The sequence below is a fragment of the Mus caroli genome, chromosome 4 (genome assembly GCF_900094665.2).
Source record: "Mus caroli chromosome 4, CAROLI_EIJ_v1.1, whole genome shotgun sequence".
NCBI classification, from domain to species: Eukaryota; Metazoa; Chordata; class Mammalia; order Rodentia; family Muridae; genus Mus; species Mus caroli.
The window spans coordinates 118,309,670-118,335,023 of record NC_034573.1 but is presented as its reverse complement, the minus strand read 5'-3'; the positions used below and the strand labels follow the sequence as shown (position 1 = coordinate 118,335,023).

The 25,354-nt window shown below is 47.8% G+C and overlaps 1 protein-coding gene across 1 annotated transcript in view; it reads right to left on the bottom strand.

Annotated features, from left to right (window-relative positions):
- The window catches only part of Csmd2 (CUB and Sushi multiple domains 2), a 575,103-nt gene that overhangs the window by 14,082 nt on the left and 535,667 nt on the right, over positions 1-25,354 (bottom strand). Inside the window, exons 54-62 of the mRNA XM_029476560.1 lie at positions 22,221-22,394; positions 19,743-19,931; positions 16,230-16,403; positions 11,607-11,789; positions 5,887-6,063; positions 4,591-4,770; positions 4,034-4,207; positions 1,948-2,121; positions 1,573-1,646 (exon numbers count right to left, since the gene is read on the bottom strand). Coding sequence (XP_029332420.1) covers positions 1,573-1,646; positions 1,948-2,121; positions 4,034-4,207; positions 4,591-4,770; positions 5,887-6,063; positions 11,607-11,789; positions 16,230-16,403; positions 19,743-19,931; positions 22,221-22,394 — 1,499 coding nt within the window. The remainder of the gene's footprint in view (positions 1-1,572; positions 1,647-1,947; positions 2,122-4,033; positions 4,208-4,590; positions 4,771-5,886; positions 6,064-11,606; positions 11,790-16,229; positions 16,404-19,742; positions 19,932-22,220; positions 22,395-25,354) is intronic.

The window sequence follows — 25,354 nt, the reverse complement described above, 5'->3', positions numbered from 1 at the left end:
GCAGGATGCCCATGTCTTTGTCTTTGCAAAAGTTATGTATGATGCAATTCGGAGCCACCACACAACCCGGGGACTGGAATACTGGGCCCAGGTGGCTCATCTGTTAGCTCCCTCCCCGTTCCACTCCTCAGCTCCTCTCTGGTAATTGCTATCTTGAATTTGTGTTTTTAATTTCTTTGCCTTGCAAAAAAATTCTATCGTATGTGTTATATGCATGTTGAAATAAGCGAATGTGCTTTTACTGTTTTAATATTCACAGCATCTTTATCCTTCAATGGCATGTTTCTATGACACCCATGTCATGTAGATCTGAGATTCATTCATGTTCCCAGCTGTATAATAATCCATTCTGAGAGCACAACACATGGGTTGCTTGGTAACAGGTACAAGAGTATTTCTGGGGGTATGTTTCCATGAGCAGAACTTTTGGGCTACTGAGTCTGTGTAACCTTCCCAGTCAGCATCAAGATCCTTTTAGACTGAGTTTAGCTCTCTAGCTCCTCTCCTCCTGTGGTACTGCAGCCCACCCCAGCTGGCCTGCCTCCCTAGCCTCGCCCTGATCAGCCATTCCCTGCCTCAGGGCTCCTGTGTAGGGGACATTTACTCCATCAGGAATGGGGCCCTGTCCCGAATTGGGTGGGCTCTCTTGTCATGAAGCCCACAGTTCAAATGTCACCTTTAGGAGGGCTCTTCCATGACTCCCATTTCTGAGACAGCACCCTACCCCGTTCACACCCTTCCACATGACACCACGTGACATTCTGTGTTCTTAGAAGTGATCTAGCTTGCTTGGCTGTTATTGCTAGGCAGGCCCAGTAGAGCAGGGCCCCAGACGTTCATCCTATCCCTTCTGAATGCCTAGCACCTGGGACAGCTTGTTTCCTAGGCGAGAACAGGAGAATATGAATATATGTGTGCATATATATATATATATATATATATATATTTAATCTCTCGTGCATGTGCATGTACATACATATGTATATATATCTCACGTGCATTTGCATGTATGCACATGCACACATGTACGTGTATGTGTATGTGTATATGTATATACACATACCAGTTGACCAGGTCCCAGCCTATCATTCCAGTTAGCTCAGCAGCCATCGTGGGCCCCAGCTCACTGTCCTGACCTGAGCGTACCCTGTCCTCACCACTACCTTTGCTCTGCTCAGGGTCACCCAGGCTGCTTAGGGTTCATTCTGAGGCAGATGTGCAAGATCTACCTGCAGATGGGAGACCCTCTGGCTCCTGCCTCATGCCTAGCCCTGGCTGGCTTCCACTGCCCCAATGAGCCCTGTCTGTGGCTAGAGTGTGGATGTCTTGCTTATTTTGGTATTTCGGTTTCTGCTCCAACTCTGGGGTTCCTGGGAACTGTTCATGGCTCTACCCACTGCCACGTTCCACGTCAGCCTGGCTGATGGACGCCAGCACCTTCCATTTCTGAAGGATGCTCTTCGGGTCCGAGATCTCCTTCTCCCCTTGAGCTGCTCCCTCTGGTGCAGCCTCTGGTGCTGATGGTGACAGGGAAAGGCAGAAGAGCAGAAAGCTGGCATGAGCTCACATTACCTGGTAGCCTTGGGAGCTGTTCTGTATTCCAAACTGCGGCATGCCAGGATCTGCACATGTGGTCAGCGTGGGATCTGGACCAAAACACAGAAACAGATCACAGGGTCACTGGCGCATTCACTGCCCACCCCCTTCTGATCTGCAGGCCATGGAAGGGACACAGCTGCCTCCTGGCCCCACCTTCTGAGCTTCCCATTTGTCTCAGGTCCACGTAGACATTGCATTCCCTAGTTAATTAGCTCTCACTGTCCCACACTCTGTCCTAAGAAGCGCAGTGAAGGACCCTGTCTCCACAAGTGAGACTATGAAGACAGCCATCACTTACCCCCATCACAGCTGTCCAGCAGCCAGGCTACTGCCCACAGCCCCTCTCACCTATGCAGCTGGGCTGTGTGCCACTCCACGTCCCGTCCGACTGGCAAAACCTCCGTGGGGAGCCCACCAGCACCAGAGGAGCGTGGCAGGAGAAGGACACAGATGACCTGTAGGAGAAACCTCGGTCCTCTCTCCTCCCTCGAGGGGGAACCCCTGGGTCTCCGCAGAACACCGCTGGAAAGATGAGAGACAAAGGTTGGCCCAAGATGCTTTCTAGATCCTAGTTTTCTTCACCCCCTTCTATAGCCTTTTCTTTTCATTCTTTCTGTTTTATTTTTCTGTTTTCCTCTGGGTTCACTTGAACCCTGGAACCGGGGGCATGCCTGGGTAAGTGCCTTTATTCAGGTAAGAGGACCTGAGTTTTGTTCCCAGTAACCAGGTCAGGTGGTTCACAACCACTAACAACTCCAGCTCCAAGGAGTCCAGTGTCCTCTTTTAGCCTCTACAGGTACCAGCTCTTATTCACCTGAGCATGTATGCACACACACACACATACACACACACACACACACACACACACACACACACATTTATAAAAATGTTTTAAAAGCCATTAAAATGACTGCACAGATCAGTAAGTATTGAATTGTCAGACACAGGTGCTTAGAAAGCTCTTGGTGGCTTCTCAAAAATACAGGTCATGAAAATGTGTCAAGATCCAATACCATTTAAAAGAACTTGAACATATATCATTACAACTATGGTTATGTTTGGGAAATTTAATTTTCATACTTTTAAATAGAGTACAATCCCCCCCTCTCTGTGTATGTGTGTGTGTGTGTGTGCGCGTGTGTGTGTGTGTGCGTGCGCGTGCACATGCACATGCACATGTGCATGCCTACCTTCAGGTATGTGTGTGTGGAAGCCAGAGGACAATCTCAGCTGTCATTTTTCAGTACTCTCTACATTATTTTTTGAGACAGGGTCTCTCTTTGGCCTAGAACTTGTATGTTAAGCTGGCTGTCCAGAAAGCCGAGGGGTTCTGTCTGTCTGTCTGTCTGTCTCTGCCTCCCAGTACTAGAATTACAAGTGTATGTTGCCACACTCAACCTTTTGTTAAAAAATGGCTTCTGGGGGATGGGGTGCCAGGCTTTTGAGGCAACTGCTTTGCTGCCTGGGTCATCTCCCAAGCTACTGTCCACTGCTTTGCTGACTGGGTCATCTCCCCAGCTACTGTCCATATCTGTTGTTTGTTTTTTCTGCAATAAGCATAATTCACTGTTGTTTTTTTTTGTGTGTGTGCTGGGGACGGTGCCCAGAATGTCATCCACACTACGCATGCACTTCACTACTGAGCTACACCCTCAGCCTTCATGATTATATACAGGCAAGGCGGATCTTTGTTTCAGGAGGAAAAGCAAAATTGAGTCCAGACATTCAGAGGCTGTGACCTGGCACATGTCCCCCTGGTGGGTGAGAACGCTGGGGTGTTGACCACAAGCAAAGTCCACCTTTTTTTTTCTGACCTACTGATTCTAAGCACGGTGGAAATTCCCAAAGGGAAGCAGAATTTCCTAGGTGTGTAGATTGTTTCCGAGGGATACCAGTAGGAAACCTGACTGTTGTGTGCAGTATGAGGAGGCAGTGAACTTTCCAGATCCCACTCATAGGGTGCACCTAGCATCCTCAGCCCGCTTCTCGGGAAACCCAGGAAGCCTGAGGCCTGGAATGGACTGGAACTCATCAGAACACAACTGGTCCAGGCGGATAATGGATAGTCTCTCAACAGAAAGCAACCAGATATCTTTCCATGAAGAGAGACATGTGTCTGGCATGTGCCTCACTCTGATACTGCCCCCTTTAGGTCCGGGGACACTGCTATTATGTCTGACTTCATTTCCATCCACCATGACTTCCTCAGTGTCTAAATTCAGGCCTCCATTAAAATATTCTCAATGTCTTCCTTTAAATTTCCCTCCCACTCTCGTGGCGTCTTGAGAAATAGCTCTGCTTCAGGGAGAAAGCTGATGATTCTATGCTTTCCATAGAGAGCGCTGGTATATGCGTGTGTGAGTGCGCATGCGCGAGGGGGGGACCTGCGTGCTGTCATGGAGGACGGCGCCTAGGGCCCTTGGGAGTCACTCACGGAAGCACTGAGGCAGCTCTCCGGTCCAGGATCCGTTTCCCTCGCAGGTGAGCACGGCAGGCAGGGAGAGCTGGTATCCCTCCAGGCAGGCATAGCTCACGCTAGAGCCCCACGTGAAGTCAGACCCCACCACTTTCCCATTTGGGATGAGCTGAGGAGGTTTGCACATGATAGCTGTGGGGAGACCAGAGGAGGCTGAGTTCTGAGGCTGTCCTGAGGAAACAAGCCCCATTACTACTGTCACCAGTACCACCAGCTATCCTGCAGCAGCTGGAGTCTGGGCCAAGCAGGACTAGAATGCATCTGAGGCAGTTCTGATCTTTTACTTTGCGGATCCGTCTCATATATAATATTTCTGTTCTCCCATCACGTAGCCCTTGAGGATGCTTGAGGGTCAGATCTTTCCTCAGGACCTTCCAACTTCCTGACAATCTGAGCAGGACCAGCCTTAACCATGTGCACTCCTGCTGGGATGCCCCCCCCCCCAATGTTCAAGGTTAATGCCTACTTGTGTCTCTTCTTTGCCTCCCACCCGCATCCTCAGCCTCCAGACATACCTTTGCAAACTGGCTTGGTACCGTTCCAGGTCCGGTCCTTGGTGCAGCTCAGCACAGACACTCTGTGTGATTCCATCACATAGCCGGGGACACACTGGTACGTCACAGTCTTGTTGTACCTGAAGTCATTGCCCAGCCGGATGCCATTGGCTGGAATCCCAGGGTCACCACAGTTTATAACTAGAGTAAGAAAGACACAATGCTCGTCACTCCTAGCCCAGGCCTTGTCTCCTCAGCATCTCAATCTACAGGTCCACTGTTCATGCCTATACCGTGCATGCCATCCAATTACACGATGGCCTCTCTTCTTGTTCAAACCCACTCCTCTGAGAGAAAGGACCACAGGACTTTATTTCCTAAAGTAGGCAAGGTCCTGGGCAAGGAGCGTTTCTAGATTGAAGAACATATGATGTGTTTGTTAATGGATCAAAAATATAGCTTGTCCTGGGATGCAACATCTCCTATGACAGTCTTTCTGAGAGGTTTTTTTTTTTTTTATGACCCAGAAGCAGGGTCTTAGGACCTATGCAATAATTAAGTCCCGTTTATGAGACACGGTACGACTGGTGATCTATGTATGAACTTAATGTAGGATTTCAGATGGAGTCTGAGCTCACAGAGTTGACTCTGAAAGGAAGAAATCTCAGTTACTCAATCCATCTCTTCCCTCGTTCTGGGTACCACAATATCTGGCTTTCCGAGGAAAAGGGTCTGGGGCACCCTGAGAGGGGCAACAAAGGAGAGCTAGGTAGATGCAATGCTCGGAAGCTGGGTTGGGGTGGAGTTGTGTCTGAGTGAGATAGGGAAAGATGGGGTGGTGTCAGCTTCAAAGTGGACAGAGTATGACAGAACCTTGACCCTGAAAGGAAAGAGAAAGGGGATGAACCAGAGCCTGGATGATGGCTGGTGTATTGTATCAGCCCCTGTGAACCTCAGCTGTCATGTATAAACGGTGGGGCTCACAGCTACTGTGTCCCTGCTCACGCCATCCTGGTGCATGCCCGCATGCACATCTTGCACTAGGCTCACCGTTTTTATAAACCACGATCCTCAGAGAGTAAGTATGCACAGATACCTCATGGGGCTGTGGTGAGATTCTGGTGGCGTGGACATGGGTGAGGAAGCACTTAGCTCCGTGGTTGCTGTACAGGAGAAGACGCTTAACATACAGAGGCATTCGAACGGTTCCACTGTAATCGTTTTCTCCAGACTCCCACTGACAGCTTACTCAGCAGGGAGGGGCTGGGTGGTTTGAGCTGTCATTCGCAACAGAGCCCAGGGGGGGTTGCCTCTTACCTGTGCACTCAGGGTCACTGCCTGTCCAGGTGCCGTTGACAGAGCAGTGTCGGCTGAGCAAGCCTGTGGCATAGTAGCCTTCACGACACTCATAGACAACGGAACTGGAGAACACCAGGCCATCGCTGAACACCACTCGGGCGTTGCTTGGAGTTCCGGGGTTCCCGCATGAGATCACTGGAAAGGCAGAAGAGTGCGTTATCCCCCAGAACCCAAACTGCTGAGCTGAAGAACCATAGAACCCTAAAGATGGGGGCACACCTTATGCTGTTGTTTCATTGTCTCATTCATAGGAAAGGACAGACCTGTCTGAGATTTTCTTGTAAAATTATTTTATTTGTACATGTGTGTACGTGTTTCTGTGTGCATGCATGCCTGTGTATGTGTGAGCCTGTGTGTGGAAACAAAGGGTTGGTATCAGGGCTCTTCCTCCATCACTCTGCACCTTAGTTTTTGGAGACAGGGCTTCTCACTGAATCATCAATTTGGCTAGGCTGGCTGGCCAATGAGATGCAAGGATTTGCCTGCCTCTGCTTCCTCCTTCCTCCAGCACTGAGGCTGTAACACAAGTCACCATACCTGTGGTAGTGGTTTGAATATGCTTGACCCGGGGAGTGGCACTATTAGGAGGTGTGGCCTCGTTGGAGGAAGTGTGTCACTGTGGGGGTGGGCTTTGAGACCCTCCTCCTAGCTGCCTGGAAGCCAGTTGTCTTCTCCTGTTTGCCTTAAGAACAAGATGTAGAACTCTCAGCTCTTCCTGCACTATGCCTGCCTGGACACTGCCATGCTCCGGTCTTGATGATACTGGACTGAACCTCTGAACCTGTAAGCCAGCCCCAGTTAAATATTGTCCTTTATTAGATTTGCCTCGGCTATGATGTCTCTCCACTGCAATGGAAACCCTGACCAAGACACCTGCTTTTATGCACGTGCTGAGGAACTGAATTCAGGTCCTTGTGCTTGCCTGGCAGGCACCTTACAGAATGAGCCACCTTCCCAGCCCTGATTCTAACTGCACATTCCTCAATCTGTGATAATATTTATGTCAGGCTCCTTCTAACACTCTTCCAGGATGCTGCTAATGGGACTCTGGATCTGGGTACTCTCTTATTTTTAAGTTTTATTTACTTCTAATTGAAAGTGAAGTTATTTTTGTACAATATGTTTTTTTTTTAAGTCATCTTTTTAAATTTTTAAATTTTATGTATGAATATTTTGCTGTGTATACACCTGCATGCCAGAAGAGGGCTCCAGATCCCTTTATAGAGGGTCATGAGCCACCATGTGGTTGCTGGGAATTGAACTCAGGACTTCTGGAAGAACAATGAGCCATCTCAGCAGCCCCGTATAATGTATTCTGATCACAGTTTCTTTTCTCTCTTCTCCTCCTAGATCTTTCCTGACACCATCACAATCTCCACCCCCACCCTGCCCCCTCTGTCTGGTTGATCTATTTGTTTCTCTGGTCTTTGGCTTCCACTGAAAAGGGAGTTTAAGGCAGGAGAGGAAGGAGCTAGAATCTGCGACTGAGCCACCACAGCCCCAGCCCTCTACAGCAGATAATGGCTTAGCATGTGATATAGTTCATGAAGAAAGGTTGACACAGTACTAGATTCCCCACCCCTATTTTTTTTTTTAAATTAGGAATAAGAATAGCAAGTTTGTGTCCTAGCATTCTTCAAAAGTGAGTTTATGTAGGAACCTTTGAACTCCTGGACTTGAATGCATTTAGCGTGTTAGCAGCCACTGCTCTTATTCTTCCTGTTGACACTGAAGTTGACACTTGACTGAGGGGAGCCTCTTCGGTATGCCAGTTTCCTTCACACTATCATCCCATTTACCTTTAGTGGGTTTCTTGCTGGGGAGATGGAATACTTCAGGTTTATCTTGCTAGTCACCAACCCAGCTCTGTAACCATTGCCAAAGAACCTGGCTTCTCTAAGAGTCCTCACTGCAGCTGAGCAGCTGTGGATTCTAGATGGTTGGGCTGTGTAGACAACTTTTCGAATGGAAAATACCTATGCCAAGAGCATATAGTGATACTGCCAGTCCGACTTGGGGGTTAAGAGTTTTCTTGTAAGATGAAGTTTTTAAGAATTCTCTCTCTGTGTGTATATGGCATATGTGCCCGTGTGTGTGCACACAGATGCATGTGTCCCTTGCATACCTGCAGAGGCCAGAGGACACTGTTGGTGGTCCTGATCTATCATTCTCTGCCTTATTTCTTTGCTCCTCACTGAACCTCGAGCTAGGCCAGCAAGCCATAGCAGTCTTCCTTTCTCTGCCCCCTGAGACACTGGAGTTATAGGCAGACGGCTACACCCTTCTATACTTTTTAAATTGTTAGTGTGGGGAGATTTGAACTCAGCTCTTTATACTTGTGCCGCAAGCCAACTCATTGGCTCCTACTTCTTTATTTTTATTTATTTATTTATTTTTAAAGATTTATTTATTTATTTATTATATGTAAGTACACTGTAGCTGTCTTCAGACACTTCAGAAGAGGGAGTCAGATCTCCTTACGGATGGTTGTGAGCCACCATGTGGTTGCTGGGATTTGAACTCCAGACCTTCGGAAGAGCAGTCGGGTGCTCTTACCCACTGAGCCATCTCACCAGCCCCTACTTCTTTATTTTTATGTGCTGAAAAATCTTGGCTCTTGATGACAGTAAATAATTACTTATCTGCTTTATCTATATTATGTTTTATATGGAATGGCTTTTGAATAATAATACCCACATTGTTTCTGTTGGGAGCCAGGCAGGCTCGGGCTTTCCCTGAGGCTCTGATGTGTGGAGAAGGACCATAGTTCCCTGTATAAAGCCGGGACATGCTGGGCATGGGCAGAAATGGCCTGGGCCAGAACCTGGAGGAGCTGTGACTTCATCCTGAGAACGCAGCTCTCCTCTCTAAGGGGATATGGTGAACAGTCCCAAGGTCACTGACCGCTCCTCTGTGACACACGTGAGATACCCTGTGTTCCCTCTGTGCATATTGCTTGATTAGCTTCCACTGAAAACTGTATTTAAGATGCTATACTTCTTACTAAACTTGCTTGATATAATACACAGCTTGACATAAGACGTAAAGCCTCCTGACCCCAAAATGCCGATTTTATTTATTTTCTGACCCCCTGGTCTCTCCTCTCAGGGACCTGTCACTGAAGACAAGTCAGTCTCTGATACCCTGATGGCTGAAAATAGTTTGAGGATTCTTGGTGGATCTCTTTGTCTTTAGGATATAAAACCCTGGTCAAATCCCACTTGGCCAGATAATTGAAATAATTATCTGAATTACGAATTCACCAAGTTGATATGTAGTTAGGGTCACTCGTGCCCCGCCAGGATTTTTACATAGATGGTGTATAATTCTAATAGCTGATTTGATTTTGTAATGATGAACGAATGGCATGTCTGCAGCCCCAGGGTAAAGTCTACATGTAATTTTTGTATCGTTAGCACAGCAGACAGGCCATGAGTTTCCTTCATCCAGTGAATCTTTGTGCTGTCAAGGAGCTTGAGACGCAGTGAACGAGTTATGTTCCCTGCACTTCAGGAGCTCACGTCTGTTCTTTTTGGGGCCGCTGCTGCTGTGTGTGTACAAGGCAGGCATGCGAATGAGCAGGTGTCTGCACCCAAGCACGTGCGCACAGTGGCTGGAAGAGGATGCCGGCTGTCTGTCACTTTCCACTTCGGTCTCTTCGTTGAGAACTTACTGTTTTGGTGCCGCTTGATGAACGCCTCAGGCTCTCAAGATCCACCTTTCTCCATTCCCAATGCTGGAGTTACAGGCACTCAAAGCCATGCCTGGATTTTTATATGGGTGCTGGGGGTTTGACCTTATGCATTCATGCTCAGAGAGCATGTATTTTTACCCACTGAGCTACCTGCCCCTGGGGTCTCAAGTCTGTCCTTAAGAAATCCACACATTAAACACCAATTCAAATACTAGCCTAAGTGTAACAGTTAAAGGAGGAAAATACCAAGATCGGAGCAGTTGGGGATGGGGTGGGGCCTAAAATGGGAATTTGAGGACAGCCTTAATGGTGACACCCCCAACATTCACTTCCAGCCCAAACCCTTGTCAAATTTCTGACCAGACCCCTGTTGATGTGACTGACCCCACCCTAGGATCTGAATGTCATCAAAAGAGCTTTGGCCCATTGGGTGTTTAAGAAAACACTAAATTCTCCCCTGCATGGAACTTAACAGCTCTAGAAAGAAGACCTGGACACCACATCTCGCTCTTCAGGAACATTCCATCTGAGCCTCCAGTGCCTGCTGTCTGATGCCCCTTCTCTCTTCAGCTTACACCTCTTGGGCCCAGTTCTCTGGTGACTTTTGGTCTGATCCTACCATCTGTGGATTCTACCATCTTTTCCCTGTCTCTCACTCTACCTAGGAACTCACTCCTTTCTTGGTCAGCTTAGATGCCCAGATTAGTCATAACCACTGCCTCATCCCTCTGCCCCGCCCCCTCTGCGCTATTCCTTCTGCCCATCTTCCGTTCCCCGCCCCCCATCACTGCCTGGCCCCTGTCAGCCAACCACTGTCTTCACGCTCTGATGAAGCCTCCCTCCCTCGTGACTCCAATGCACACTATGCCTGCATCATGTGGGAACACCAGAGGTTGGACCATCTGGGGCTAATGTCTTCCTCATTGAATGACTGACCCTTCGCTCCACAGAAGTTCTCAGCACTGCTTGGCAGTAGCACGTAGCCCACCCCCACCTTAGTTAATTTACTTCATCTCCTTAATTTTCTTGTTCAACCTCACAACGCCATTAAAATTCTCTCTTTCCTAGGATAGTTCAGAGCTTTGATTTAGGGAGAGAGAGACAGACAGACAGACACACAGAGACAGAGAGACAGAGAGAAGGATAGACAGACACTGGGACAGTTGCAAAAAAAGATGGATTTTGGAAAGAGATGATTTAAGCTAGAATTCCCTCCTCAGAAGTTTAGGAGTGGCTTTCCCTTATTGATACTGTCTTAGAAAAACATTCTTGAGACCCATCCTTAAGTTGAATTTATATTTCTTTTGGTCTGTTGAGTGTCTGGCATCTCTTGCATCAAGCCATGATTGATTAAGATGCGTGTCTCAGTCTGTCCAGGGTGCTATAACACAATACCATAAACCAGGCAGCCTTTACAGACTGGAGATTCACTTTCTGTTTTGGAGGCTGGGAAGCCTAAGATGAAGAGGCCCCTAGATTCCGTGTCTTGCAAGAATCAACCTTCTGGTTCATGGCTGGTGGCATCTCACTGTGTTCTCACACAGCAGGAAGGGCAGAGTGCTCTCTGGGTCCCTGTCATGAGAGCTTGACATGTTTGCTTTACCCTTGTGACCTGGCTCCTTCTCAGAGGACCCATTATATTGGTGATCAGAGTTCAACTTATATGGATTTTGGGAGGGCGCAGGAATTCCACCATGTAGTGGGTCCGTTCTGGTCAGCACTGTGTCTCCCATACAGACCATAGCATTTAGCACATGGTTGCTAAGTTAAACTACATGGAAGGTTAATAATCCATGGGGTCATTTAGTGTTTTTTGACTTTTCCTTTTTTAGGTGAGGGGGAACTTATTTACCTTTGGATTACTAATATAAATGGAGCTGTCTGTTGATGTGCACAGTCCACAAGGGTGGGCATTTGAGGCATGGCTGGGGGCAGAAATGCTGGGGTGGGGCAGAGGGAGAAGCAGAAGGGACACATACATTACCTCCACACTCAGGCTGCGACCCACTCCAGGAGCCATTGGCTTGACACATTCGCTCAGAAGATCCCCGGAGCACGTGGCCAGCGTCACAACTAAAGCGCATTACACTGCCTGGGGCAAAGCTGTCTCCTAGGCGGATGCCATGGGCTGGGATCCCTGGGTCGCCACAAACTCCTGTGCTGGTTCCTGGAAGAGGAGAACACAGCACACAATGAGTGATTTTTATTTTATTTTATTTTATTTTATTTTATTTTATTTTATTTTATTTTATTTTCTTCATGGATGCAAATGGAGTAGAGAAAGAGATGGGCTGCTGGTAGGGAGGAAGCAACGAACTCTGCAGATGTAGGAGGTGACAAGAGACAGCGGTCAGCCCACAGGGTCTGCATAAACTACAGCGTTTGGAAGGTAAGCGAAGGAGGGCAGAGAACAGGAGACAGAGCCGGTGAACTTAGTGCCTGGGGAACCAGGGTCCATGTTATGGGGATATACTCCATAGCCCCATGGAGGAAGATGTCAGAATGAGTGGCTCTACCCCACTATTCCGTAGTTAGAACACATGGTTCTCAAGTCCTTGGGAGCCACACAGGAAGGGCAGCTCACACCAGGCTAGAACTCCAGTGGTCCAGGCTGCCACATCCCAGCTTCTCCCTCTCGCCTTAGCCCTCCCACACCTGCTGGCCAGTGGTACCCTCTCCGCTCTCCACATCACCCTGTCTCAGCTTAGAGGGTCACTGTTCTTTGCCTGAGCGACTGCAAAAGCTTCCCGAACAGTCCCTTCCTCTGAATCTCTCCAACCTTAAGCCTCCAACCGTAACAATCGCTGACCTCAAACAGTCATCGGACCCTGCTTTTTTTCCTGTAAGAACGTCTCTGGGGGAATTTCAGTGCTGACAGGATAAAACCCAGACTCTTTACCACGGGTTTACCTTCCCACAGTGCAGCTGGAGCTTGATCCTGGCCTTTATTTATCTTCTACAACTTTAAAAAATTTCAATCTGTCCATCCATCCATCCCACTGTCTGTCTAGTGTGTGTACGTGTGTGTGTGTGTGTGTGTGTGCACACGTGTGCAGGCATGATATCTGGTGAAGCACACATAAGGAAATTCAAAATGAGAAATTGCTCCTGTAAGACTGGGCTGTAGGCAAGCCTATTGAGCATTTTCTTGGTTACTTGTAGATCTGGGAGGGCCCAGCCCACTGTGGGTGGTGCCATTCCTAGGCCAGTGGTCCTGGATTCTATCAGAAAGCAGGCTGAGCAAGTTATGTGTAGCAAGTCAGTCAGCAGCATCCCTCCATGGCCACTACGTCAGCTCCTGCCTCCAGGTTCCTGCCCTGTTTGAGTTCTTGCCCTGGCTTCCTTCAGAGATGGATTACAATGTGGTAAGGACGGCATATATGTGGAGATCAGAGGACAGTTTGAAGGCAACAGTTCTCTTCTTCCACCATGAATTCCAGGGATTGAACTTGGGTTGTCAGGCTTGGTGGTGAGCACCCTTCCCCACTGAGCCATCTGCTACTTCTCAAATCTCATCTTATTTTTTAATTGATAAGTAATGATTAATAAATGCCATGAGTGTCAAAGGACCCAAGGAATGAGGGAGGGCAGACAACAGAAGACAGAGCCATAGGACATAGCGTCTGAGGGATCTAGGATCTGTGTTATAGAGAAACACTGCAGAGCCCATGGAGGAGGAAGATGTCAGAATAAGTGGTTTGCCAAGAGATAAAATACTATATGTTTGGTGGCATCTGTACTCTCAAGGACCCACATTCAAGCATTGAATGTTAGTATTCGAAACTATACTGGGTTAGCAATAAAAATGTTTCAGTCTTAACTCTGCCATGGTTTACCTGTGGTATCTCTCTCATCCTCATCCTTAGAGTTACTTTGTGTAGTCTCAGACCATGAGGGTATGAAGTAGCCCTGTGTTACTCAAATGTTCCACAATGTGTTTAGAAAATAGAAAGCCTATCTCATTTGGCTAGATTTTGTTGCCTTTTGGAGTTTTCCAGGATGAAGCACAGGGAACGGCTGGTGTTGGGTTCTAGAAGAGCCCCTGATGGCAAAAGGCTGATTCCACATTGGCTCTCCTGCCTCAGCTAGAGCCTATCGCTTACTACTGTAAGCAGGCAGGAGAACGGAGTTCTCTAGTTCCATGCTTGTTGTAATAGGGGGTCTATCTCTGTGCTATATGGGAATCTGGGACAGAAAACTACACCATGAGGGCAGATAAAAGGGGGTGACTCTGTACTGAAAAGTACATCAGCAAAGATGGGGAGACCTGAAATGGGTCTTGAATGTCTTTATGTCCTTCTTAGTCAGGGGCTGATGACACAAAGACTGAGGACATTTTGTTATTCCTTCTCTGGATTACTGATTACATAGGATGAGGCTCGAAAGTTGGAATTCTTGAATGTGTTATTTCTGTCTCTGTCTCTTTGTCTCTTATGTCTCTGTCTCATTGTCTCTGTATGTCTATGTCTCTAGCTCTGTTTTTCTCTCTCTGTCTCTCTTTCTGGGTTTTCAAGACAGGAATTATCTGTGTAGCCTTGGATACCCTGGAACTCGCTCTGTAGACCAGGCTGGCTTTGAACTCACAGAGATCCTCCTGCCTCTGCCTCCTGAGAGCTGGGGTTAAAAGCATGGGCCACCAATGAAAGTGTTATTTCTTAAAGACACACGGGAGGTGCCGTGTCCAAGATAGCATATGCATGCTTCAGCCAGGAAGGCTTTAGCTTAGTTTTCTGGACAGGAATGGACTTACCACTTTCTAGCTTCTGCTGGCACAGTGACAGAGGAGGAAGTGACTCTCTGGGTTAGAAGAAACCTTCACTTCTGTATTGTGCCCCAGAGGATGACCGTGCTAATGGGCAGGAAGTCCTTTTTGTTTCTTTCCCCCTATTTGACACTTTTCTTTCCATGGCGAACAAAGACACCCAGAGTAGATCAAACAAACACTAAGAACGTTCATCATCCCAGAGTGACTAGAGGGAGTCATTATGGGCAATTATTATCCTGGAAGAGTTGGACAAATGCACGACTACCCCTCTCTCCTCCTTTGCACACCCCCTCTTCCTGGAACTTACTCTGGATACCTAGGGTCTCTGTGTACATGACTCTGCCTTTCCTGTTCTATATTCCAATCACATCCCCTAGAAGTCCCAAAGGAAGTAGTCAAGGCCCTTGCTAGCAGGCGAAAGGCATCCTCATGGTTCATGAGGAGTCTTATCTACTTCATCTGTCAAGTGGTCCATGAGATTAACGAGGCTTAATGTCAGAAGTGCTAGTGGTCATCGTGATGTGTCTGGGGCTGTCTGGGAAGCCAGGAGCCCGTTGGCACAGTCACTTTGAGATCTTTTTGGAGAGACTTAATAAATACTGGCTCGATATTCTATCAGGGTCCTAAGCACCAGTAATCAAGCTCTTCTGGAAACTCGAACTACAAGGGCTGTGCTTCTTATGGGGAGATGGGTTCTTTACGACAAGGAGGTTGGGATCTTTACCTGTAGGAAGGATCTGGAAGAGGGAAGGGCTACGGATTGGTAAGGGAAAGCTGGGCTCCCCGGGGAATCTCAGGCTAATGGAGCAACTGTACCCTGGAGACATTCCCTGGTAGTGCCAGGTAGGTTTACTCTAAAAAAGACTTGGCTGTGTCTGCTTACATTTAGCCTGGTGGTTTCTGCTACTGGTTGTACAATTCACTTTCGGGTGTATGGTCCTGTTGCAAGACATTATGGATGAATTTCTGGTTTAGGGAATGTGGACATGGGATTTCTTTAAAGTTTTATTTATTTATTTATTTATTTATTTATTTATTTATTTATGTATTTATATGAGTGCAGACCAGAAGAAGACATCAGATCCTATTACAGATGGTTGTGAGCTAACATATGGTCGCTGTGAATTGAACTCAGGACCTCTGAAAGAGCAGCTAGTGCTCTTAACCACTGAGCCACCTCTCCAGCCCCAAGAAGGGTTTCTCTGTGTTTCCTGGATGTCCTGGAGCTCACTCTGCAGATCCAGGCTGACTTTGAACTCACAGAGATCTTCTGTCTCATGAGTGCTGGTATTAAATGTGTGCGCCACCACTGCCCAGGGGACACAGGATCTTTGCTACTTCAATAACATGTCAGAGTTCTCATGTCAGAGACTAGTGATTTAGCATTTAGTAAAATGACATGCCTGGGTACTGGTGTCTCAGGGTGGAGACTATCCCACGAGGTAGTCAGGACATGGGACAAGTTGAATTAGTAGACACTGATGAGAGAGAAGGAGGCAAGATGGGGCACAAGGGAGCCTGACATAGAGGAGAGAAGATCACAGACACAAAAGATGACAGACTGGACCATCATCCTCAGGAGCACAGGAACTCAGATTTCTAGATAGGACCAAAGCTCCAGGTGGACCTCCCAAAGCAGCACCTTGCCTGTTTTTGCAGTCTATTGGTTATTTGGGCTTAATAAGAATTGAAAGGCTTGAGCACACATCAAGTTCTTTCTAGAGATGCTGTCATATGAAAGATGGGGTAAGGTTCCTAAGCTGTAATGCCCTCCTGTTCATGGACCATGCCCCTCTCATCCAGTGCCCCTCCAGACGCCTGCACATACTCTACGCTCCATACCTGAGCAGTGGGGGAGGGAGCCTGTCCAGTGTCCGTCCAGTCCACACATGCGGGTGGAGTTTCCCACCAGAGTCCGCTTGCCCGTGCAGCTGTAACGCACAACGGCCCCCACTATGTAGCTGTCTCCAGACATCTGGGCATGAGGTGGAGAGCCAGGATGGCCACAGGACACCACTGTGGGAAGAGAGCAAACACCTCAGTGGCTTTGTTTGGAATGGGCCACCATTGCTCCACACATGCTTCTTGTGGGAAGTGAGGAAGGCCAGGAAAAGTGAACTTTCTGATAGCTCATCTGTCAGGCGCCAGCAGACAAAGCCTGCCTACTTTGGAAGCTGAGACTAATATGTAGGCAGTACTTAGTAGGTATGCACCACAGTTTTTGAATTGGAAGGAAAGATTAATAACTACCCAGCACAAAGTAGGTATGCAACCTACCCACTTCACACTGTCTCTGAATTGGAAGCAAATCAACACCTATGTAGCACATAGTAGGAATACAGCCTGCCCACTTCACCACAATAATTCTAAATTGAAAGCAAAGAATAATTAATACCTATTAATATCGACTTTAATATCTATTAAATATTAATATCTATCTACTTTTACCTATTAATACTGTAATGGCTGGTTTTGTGTGTCAAATTGACACAAGCTGGAGCTATCACAGAGAAAGGAGCATCCCTTGAGGAAAGGCCTCCATGAAATCCAGCTGTAAGGTATTTTCTCAATTAGTGATCAAGGGGAGAGGGCTCAGCTATTGTGGGTGGTGCCATCCCTGGGCTGGTAGTCCTGGGTTCTATAAGAAAGCAAGCTGAGCAAACCAGGGGAAGCAAGCTGAGCAAACCAGGGGAAGCAAGCCAGTAAGTAACATCCCTCCATGGCCTCTGCATCAGCTCCTGCTTCCTGACCTGTTTGAGTTCCAGTCCTGACTTCCTTTGGTGATGAACATGGAAGTGTAAGCTGAATAAACCCTTTCCTCCCCAGCTTCTTGGTCATGATGTTTGTGCAGGAATAGAAACCCTGACTAAGACAACTACCTACTAATGAATACATACTTTAAAATAGGGCAGTCAAGGGTGGTCTCTCTGAGATGGACAGGCCAGGCCTGTTCTGTCTGGGACAAGACCATCAAGGAAGGACCACGAGGTGTGCAGGCCACGGCCATGACAAACTTGGTGTGTGTCTTAGCTACTTTTCTTGTTCCTATGATCAAATATCTGGTAAGAAGCAACTTGCAGGGATAGAGTATACTTGGGTTCAGGTTGAGGGGATTGGTCCATCATGGTGGGAAGGGTGGAGGCAGGAGTGACAGGCAGTTGGTTATACTGTGTCTGAAGTCAGGGAGTAGAGAGCAGACAGGAAGTGAGATTGAACTATAAAATACTAAGGCCTGTACCCAGTGACATGCTACTTATAGGCTGGTGCCACCTCTTAAAGCTTTCAAAGCGTTCCCTAATAGTGTCTCTAGCTGGAGACTCAGGGTTGAAATCCGTGAGCCTGTGCGGGACTTTTCATATTCAAACCACAGCAGTGTGTTTTAGCAGGTTCTAGACCTTCCTAATGCTGCGACCCTTTAATACACTTCCTCACACTGTGGTGACCCCCAGCCATGAAGTGATTTTTATTGCTACTTCATAACTGTAATTTTGTTGCTGTTATGAATCATACTGTAACTATCTGATATACAGGCTGGTCTTAGGCGATAGGAAAGGGCCATTGAGCCACAAGGGGTCTCGACCCACAGGTTGAGAACTGCTGGTGTACCTGAGTCAGGGAAGAGTGGAGAAAGACATGGGGGTGGGGCACTGGGAGCTAGGTCATGATGTAACATTTTGATTTTATTCTAAGCACGATAGAAAGCCACCAGAGGGACATGACTCGGTCTATAGTACAGCAGGGTCACACTGGTTGCTCCGTGGAGGAAGGATTGGGGTGAGGCTGCCATGAACCGGTTTTCCGTGGTTCCAGAAGATATGGTTATGGCTTTGATTGAACATTGGAGTGAGGTAGGAGGATCTCCATAGTCACAACAGCTCACATCCAAACATGGCACGAGGCAGGACACTGAAGCTGAGAAGGACAGGGAACCAGAGGACCCCTTATGATCTGAAGCCACCAAAGTCTGAAGCCTGGCTGGCACATCATATGCAGACAGCTGTCCATTTAACATTCCAAATAACTTATCATTCATACATGGGGCTGGATGGCCATGTCAAGGTCCTTAGGCAAGGGTGGTATGGGCAGTGAGCTGTGGTTCCAGTCTCCTATTATATCTAGAAGAAGGGCTTTTGATAAAGTCACCCAGATTCGAAGGCTCCCAGAGACAGGTACACTGGTGATAGCCACTACTCAAGAGCCATTAATGCTTTGGGACTGCATCTTTGCCTCTATGTTAGAAAGATGGGGAGAGAGTAAGCCACCCGATGATTCCCCGTCAGCAGCAAGAGTGCAGAGACCCAAGGGCACAGCTCATGAGACTGTGAGGCTAGCAACCAGTGTCACCACTTAAGCTACTCTGCTGGCTTTGTTTCTCTCCATATTGACCCTGTAACTTTTCATAATAGTAACCAATGCTGCTATCTCTTATGGAGTAACCTCATGTACCAGAGAGTAAACTAGTGCTCCTGATTTGCCCACGCAGTCTCTGAATGCTGAGACATGGTTATCCTCATCATTTTCAAAGTGGAAGAAGCCATGACTCTGGGACGGGAGGACTTCCTCCAAGCTGTGTGGCTTGTTCAGTGACAATGCTGGAGTTGGCATCCAAGCTGACCTGGATGCTGGCATCCAGACTCAACGGGAAGTGTTGCTTCAGTCCTACTGAGAAGAGGGGTGCATGTCTGTGTGACGGTTAAAGCTGATTGTCAGCATGGCACGATCTAGAATCGCCTAGGAGACAGCCAGGGCATGTCTGTATGGGAGTTTCTGGACTGGGTTAAGTAAAATGAAAAAAAACCAAAAACCAAAAAACAACATTCTAAATGTGCGTGTGCATGTCACCATTCCAGTGCTGGGGGGTCCTGGACTGAATAGAAAAGGGGACAAAAAGAGCTGAACACCAGTCCTCATCTCCTTTTGCTTCCTTGCTGGGATGCAACCTGACTCCCACAGCCGTGATGTCACAGCCACAGTGACTCTACCCCCAGACTGTGCTTTTGATAGACATATTGTCGAGGCAACAAAAGAGGTAACTAATACACGTTATCTTTCTGAAAAATCCAGAGAGGGTTAAAATGAAGGCACTGTGTCTCTGTACAGCTGGCTCTGGAGGAGGGGAGATCCTCAGGATTTGTGGGTTCATTGGAGTACCAGAGAGGAAAGGGAATGGTCCCTGTCTAGGAAGAACACGTGTGAATTAGCATGGCACCTCTGCACCAGGGGCCCAAGAAGGGTCCCGATGTCCCAGGGGCAGCCGGAGTGCTGTAGTGGCACAACAGGCATGTGCACACACATGAACATGTGTGTGTGTGTGCTCTGAGATATGTCCCTTTGATAGTTAACGGATCTACTTACAGAGACACTGTGGGCGGGGCCGGTCCCAGGTGCCGTCTCCCTGGCAGCTGAGGGCAGGTGTGCCCAGGAGGTAGAAGCCGTGGTTGCACTGGTAGGACACGGTGGTGCCGAAGCTGAATCTGTGGGGCCCACTGGCGTGGACTTGCCGGACGCTGTTCTCCTGGTGCCCAGGATCCGTACAGTTGATGACTGTCATGGAAAGTGACAGCGAGACACTGAGATTTGGATATGAAGGATTTTCTCAAGCTTGAATGAGAATTCAGAAGTCTAGGTAGACACTTCTCAGTCCAGCCCAGACTCTAGGGCAAAGCTTGATGACAAAGTAGAACCTGCACGGGAGGCTGGCCTGGTCCTAAGGCCACGCACGGCCCCTCTTCTCTGCCTTGGCCACCTGGTCATGGATTTATCTTCCATGTCCAGGTGACTGTCACCTCCCCTAAGGAGCCTGCCTCTCCTCTTAGATCACTCAGTCTTTCTCCCTCAGTGTTCCCAGTGTGGCTGCTGGCCTGGGGTGAGTTGTCTCCATCCATGCACACCCCGAGGGCATGACTGTCTTGTCTCTGTGTATCTGACCCCTGACCTAAGGTGGCTCCTTCCCAAAGCTCATCTGTTGCAAGACAGACACATCTAACATGGCTTGAATAGCACTTGACCTCGTTCTGAAACTGTTTTAGTCCTTTTTATGACTGTTTCAAGTGAGCATTTGTCTCCTGAGGGACTCAGCTGGCCTTCCAATGATGCTTCACTCATATTCAGCGTGTTTAGAATAATGGCAATATTCACCATAGCCCGTAGTATGTGCTTTGCCTTTCAAATACTTTCAGATGCACCTTATGACCTGAGTCTCATCCTCATAGAGTAAGACAGTCAGGAAAAGTGAGTCAGGAGAAGTGAAGTGAGCTAGATATTCGTGTGTGTGTGTGTGTATGTGCATATGTTTGTGCACATATGTGTTTCTATGTGCATGTGGATGCAGGATAACTTTGCATGACTTCTTCAGGAACTTTTCCCAGCTCCTCTGAGATAGGGCCTCTCACTGGCTGGAGCTCAGCGACGAGGCAAGGTGAGCCCCTAGGACCTGCCTGTCTCTGCCTTCCTAGTGCTGAGATTTCAAACATGCTACCACACCTGGCTTTTTAAAAAAATAATAATTAACTAACTTTATTACTTATTCATTTTACATCCTGCTACTGCCCTCCTTCTAGTCACCCTTTACAACCCTTCCCCCATCTCCCCCCCCTTCTCCCCTGGGTATCCCCCCACCCTAGCAGTGTCAGGCTAGGTGCTTCCTCTCCCGGCTACACAGGCAATAGCTTTTGGGATAGCCCCTGCGCCAGTTGTTAGGGACCCACATGAAGACCCAAAATTTATCCTATCTACAAGAAATGCAGGGATTGGGGATGGATCAGAGACTGAGGGAACGGCCAACCGATAACCAGCCCAACTTGAGATCCACCCCTCATTCAAGCACCAATCCCTGATGCCTGGCTTTTATAGTAGACTCTGGAGCTTTGGCTCAGGTCCTCATGCCCCTTAGGCAGGTGCTTTAATGGCTGGGCTGCCTCCCCAGCACAGAGGTACTTGTGTGACCTTTGATGAGTTTCTCTGAGTCTTCACTGCTGTACTGTTGTAAAAAGCCCTTGAAGGCTCCAGAAGTACATCTGGAATAGTTTACATTGCTACTTCTGGGAGTCTGATTTCCTCTCTGCATCTCTTACTTTTCACCCTGGCTTCTTGATCTCAATTCTTAGACTCTTTAGCATCTGTTTTTCATTCCAGTTCTGCTGTTTAATTTTTTTCCTCATCAACTGAACAAAGGATCCACAGCAGTGATTTTGCAACCATGAGGATAGACCAAGATGTGGTACAACTTCTGAATTCCTTGTTTATGTGAGAAAAGGCCCTCTGTGCACACACAGACACATTTACATACACATGTGCAGACACACAGATACATGCACACACACACACACAAATAGGCAGGCACATAGACATATACACATGCATGCATGCTAACACACACGTGTACACAGACACACATGCAGTCACACACACATGAAAATACACATGCACTCACACACAAACGGCCACAGACACACAGACACATGTACATACATAGTCACACACACAGACACACATATGTGCATACACTCACATATACACATGCTAGCAGGCACACAGACAGACACACAAACACACACACTGGGGCATTACATGATGATAAATTACTTGTCCTGTGAACTAAATAAGGCTTGCAAGATGAAACTGTTGATTTGCTCATATGACCCATGATAAAACGTCATACAACTGTATCTAGGGGTTGTGAGTCTCCATTTGTGACCCTTCTCTGCTCCCAGAGTTCCTTTGCATGAGGGATAATAATATCGGGACTGAATGCCATGGCTTGCCCTCCTGGGTCACAGAAGCTCAGACAGCTGGAGTGGTGGGGAAGAGAGTGGGGCAGGAAGGGTGACTCACTTCTGCAGGTAGGCAGTGTGTCGCTCCACTGCCCACTGGCCAGGCACTGGGACCTCACAGCCCCCTCAGCTATGTATCCTGGGTTGCAAATGAACTTGACCACGTCGTTGAGGTTGAACTGGCTGCCCTGAGTAAGGCCGTTGACTGGATTGCCTGGGTGTCCACAGGTAATTGCTGCAATAAGAACGGAAGACAGGTGAGCCCGCCTACTATTCTACACCCCCACATCAGACTCTTCTCACTTAGGATAATGCCTGACTCATGTCTGTCTACGGGGAGCAGATTTTTGCTGGATCACCAAAGTGGTGGCATAGGCAGGGTATGCTCTGCAGGTAGCTTTATATGACAACCTTGTACCAACTGGGCAAAAGGATCACGGCACCCTCACCAAAGTTAAAGACCATTCAACCTCATTCAAAAGTGAGGTGAATGCTGGACATGGCGACCTAGGGAGTCCTGACTTTTAAGGGAAGACAGACCAAAAGCCTGCAGAGGGGACTGAGGCTGGACCAGAAATGAAGCCCAGTGGAGCTCAGCATGAGGGCCTGAGTCAGAGCCACAGGACAGACCTGAGCCTTGAAAGAGAATCTGAAGAGCTGTCAAGTCTTTAAAGGCAGGAAGAACAGTTGTCTGTGGATTCATCAGTGATGCGGCCATAGCTCTTTGCCTCCCACTTATTCCCAGGCTGCAGGTCTTGTCTGGGGACAGCAGGAGCAGCCACTGGCATTGATTGCCACCTCCTGTGCATTGTTCTGCACCCAGGTTCCTTGCCACCTTGCTACCTGCTCCAGAGCTTTGTCTGTGACACCCTGCCTCCTGCCCTGAATCTTCTGGCAGTGGGGCTCAGGATCAGGGCTCCTGTTCATGAGGAGGGTCTCTCTGGCTGGGGCAGAGAAATACTGGACTGGGGGTGTGGTTGCCTTGCCCAACTCAAACTACAGTGGCTTTTGCTGCCAATGAGAGAAGAGTAAGGTGACTGAAGGAGACGGCTGTGATGCTTAACTTGAACTGTCAACTTGATTGAGTGGAGAAATGCCCAGGAGCTCAGAAAAGCACACGTCTGCATGCCTCTATGTGGGCATGCCCAGAAATGAGATCAGGAGGGCTCTGACCCAATGAACTGGTTAGCCAGCCCTTGATGGAATGATAACGCGATGGCAGTTGGGAGATGGTGGCAAGGAAGAGGCTGGGTCTAGTTGGAGGAAGTACATCACTAAGGGTTTTTCCTCAGGGTCCTGGCTTCTTCCTGTATGGCCTTTCTTTGCTTCTTGGCTGCTGTGATGTGAATGGCTGGGCTCCACCCTAACCTTCCCATTGCTTTGGAAACCCAGAGCCCAAAGCAAATCTTTACAGTTGTTTGTGCCTTGCATGGTGGTTCAGAAGGCTGAAAGCCTGAGTTCTTATCTCAACACCTCTGACTCTGACCCATGTCTAACAAGGAGCATCTTTAGGTCAGGGAGGCATTCTTCATCCGGGCATTTCATATGAAGCTCCTGGGTGCAATGAAAGGTTTTGTGTTGACACATCAGAAGGGATGACTGGATATGGATGGACCTCACCTTCTGCAAACCCAAAACTGACGGAGTCCCTAAGACTGACTTGAGACATGGCAGTGGAGCAAGCTGCCTCTCTCAGTGGTCTGCTCTGCCTGTGAGGAACTGGATGAAGAGCAGCAATTAAAAACAAAACTTTACCTCACAATGGTTCAGAACAAAGCCCTGCATTTTACATAAAGGCTCACTTTAGGGAACTCTAAAAAGTGAAGAATTTTCCAAATTACTGGCGGGCTCCGAGGATAATAGTGGCCGTGTAAATTCCCCCCAAATGCAAATTAACAAGAACACATAAAAGAACAGAAGACCCAGGTCTGCAGAAATCAAGACAGGGACTGCCACCGGCTTTAAATTGTTTGGAAGTTGAAAAATGAAAGCGTCCAGGCAGGGCAGCCCAGAGCCAGATCTTAAAGCTGTATGTAATCCAGAGAATGCTTGAGGAACAAAAGCAGAGTGGACACATCTCAAGAAGCACAGGAGATTCAGGGAGGTTGTCCTGCAGCCTTAGCCCTCGGAGAAATACTAGACCTCAGGCACCAAGTGAAAAATAGCCAGAGGCTTCCAGAAGACCATCCAGAGCGAGGCTAATATTGTACTTCAAAAAGTTGATGGCTCAGACAGAGCATGGGTTGGTGGCTACTCAGGGAAGGGTGGAATGGGAAAATGAAAGGCTGGTGTCATGATTCAAAGCTGCAGTGACATAGGACAGGACAGCAAAGTCTAGGGATTCAGGGTGCAGCATCCTGTCTGCAGTTAACAGTACTGTATTGTACACTGGAGATTTCCCAAGAGAGTGGACATCAGGTATGCTCACCGCATACCCACAAAGGGAAGGAGACGAACTGTAATATACTTGACAGTTGTCACCATTTCTCTATGGAAATGGACCCCGAAATAGGCTTAAATAAGTACATTCTTTTTTAAAAAGGTGATTTACACACACACACACACACATACACACACACACACACACACACACACACACACACACACAGAAACATACACTGAAAAACATATGATGGAGGAATAGTTTTAGAAAATCAAACAACTTGTGGTCAAGGATTTTATGACCAATCTTATTGCCTTTCGAATGACAGGGAATAGAATGGAGCTTTAAACATCCAAGTACATGCCGGTACATGCCTATCACACCAGCCCTCAGGAGGTGGAAGGAAAGGATTGCATATTTGAGGTGACATAAGCAGACCCCATCCTATAATACCAAGAGCTGGGAATACAGCTTTAGTGGTAAAGTGCTTATGTAGCACCCATCAGGTCATCTGTTGAATCTGCAGGACACACACACACACACACACACACACACACACACACACACACCACTCATAGCAGCACAGACACACACTAAAAACCCAAACCACCACCACCCACCACCACCACCACCACCACCACTACCCATGGAGGAACTTGAAGAATACTATGCAAAGAGTTGTACTGACTTCTAAAGACTATACTTGACCCTACTAAGAAGTAACTGGGGTGCTTCAGCAGTGTTGATGATGAATTTAATTGTAGGTTCAAGAACAAAGCAAAGGTGGGGTCAAGGAATAGAATTACGACATA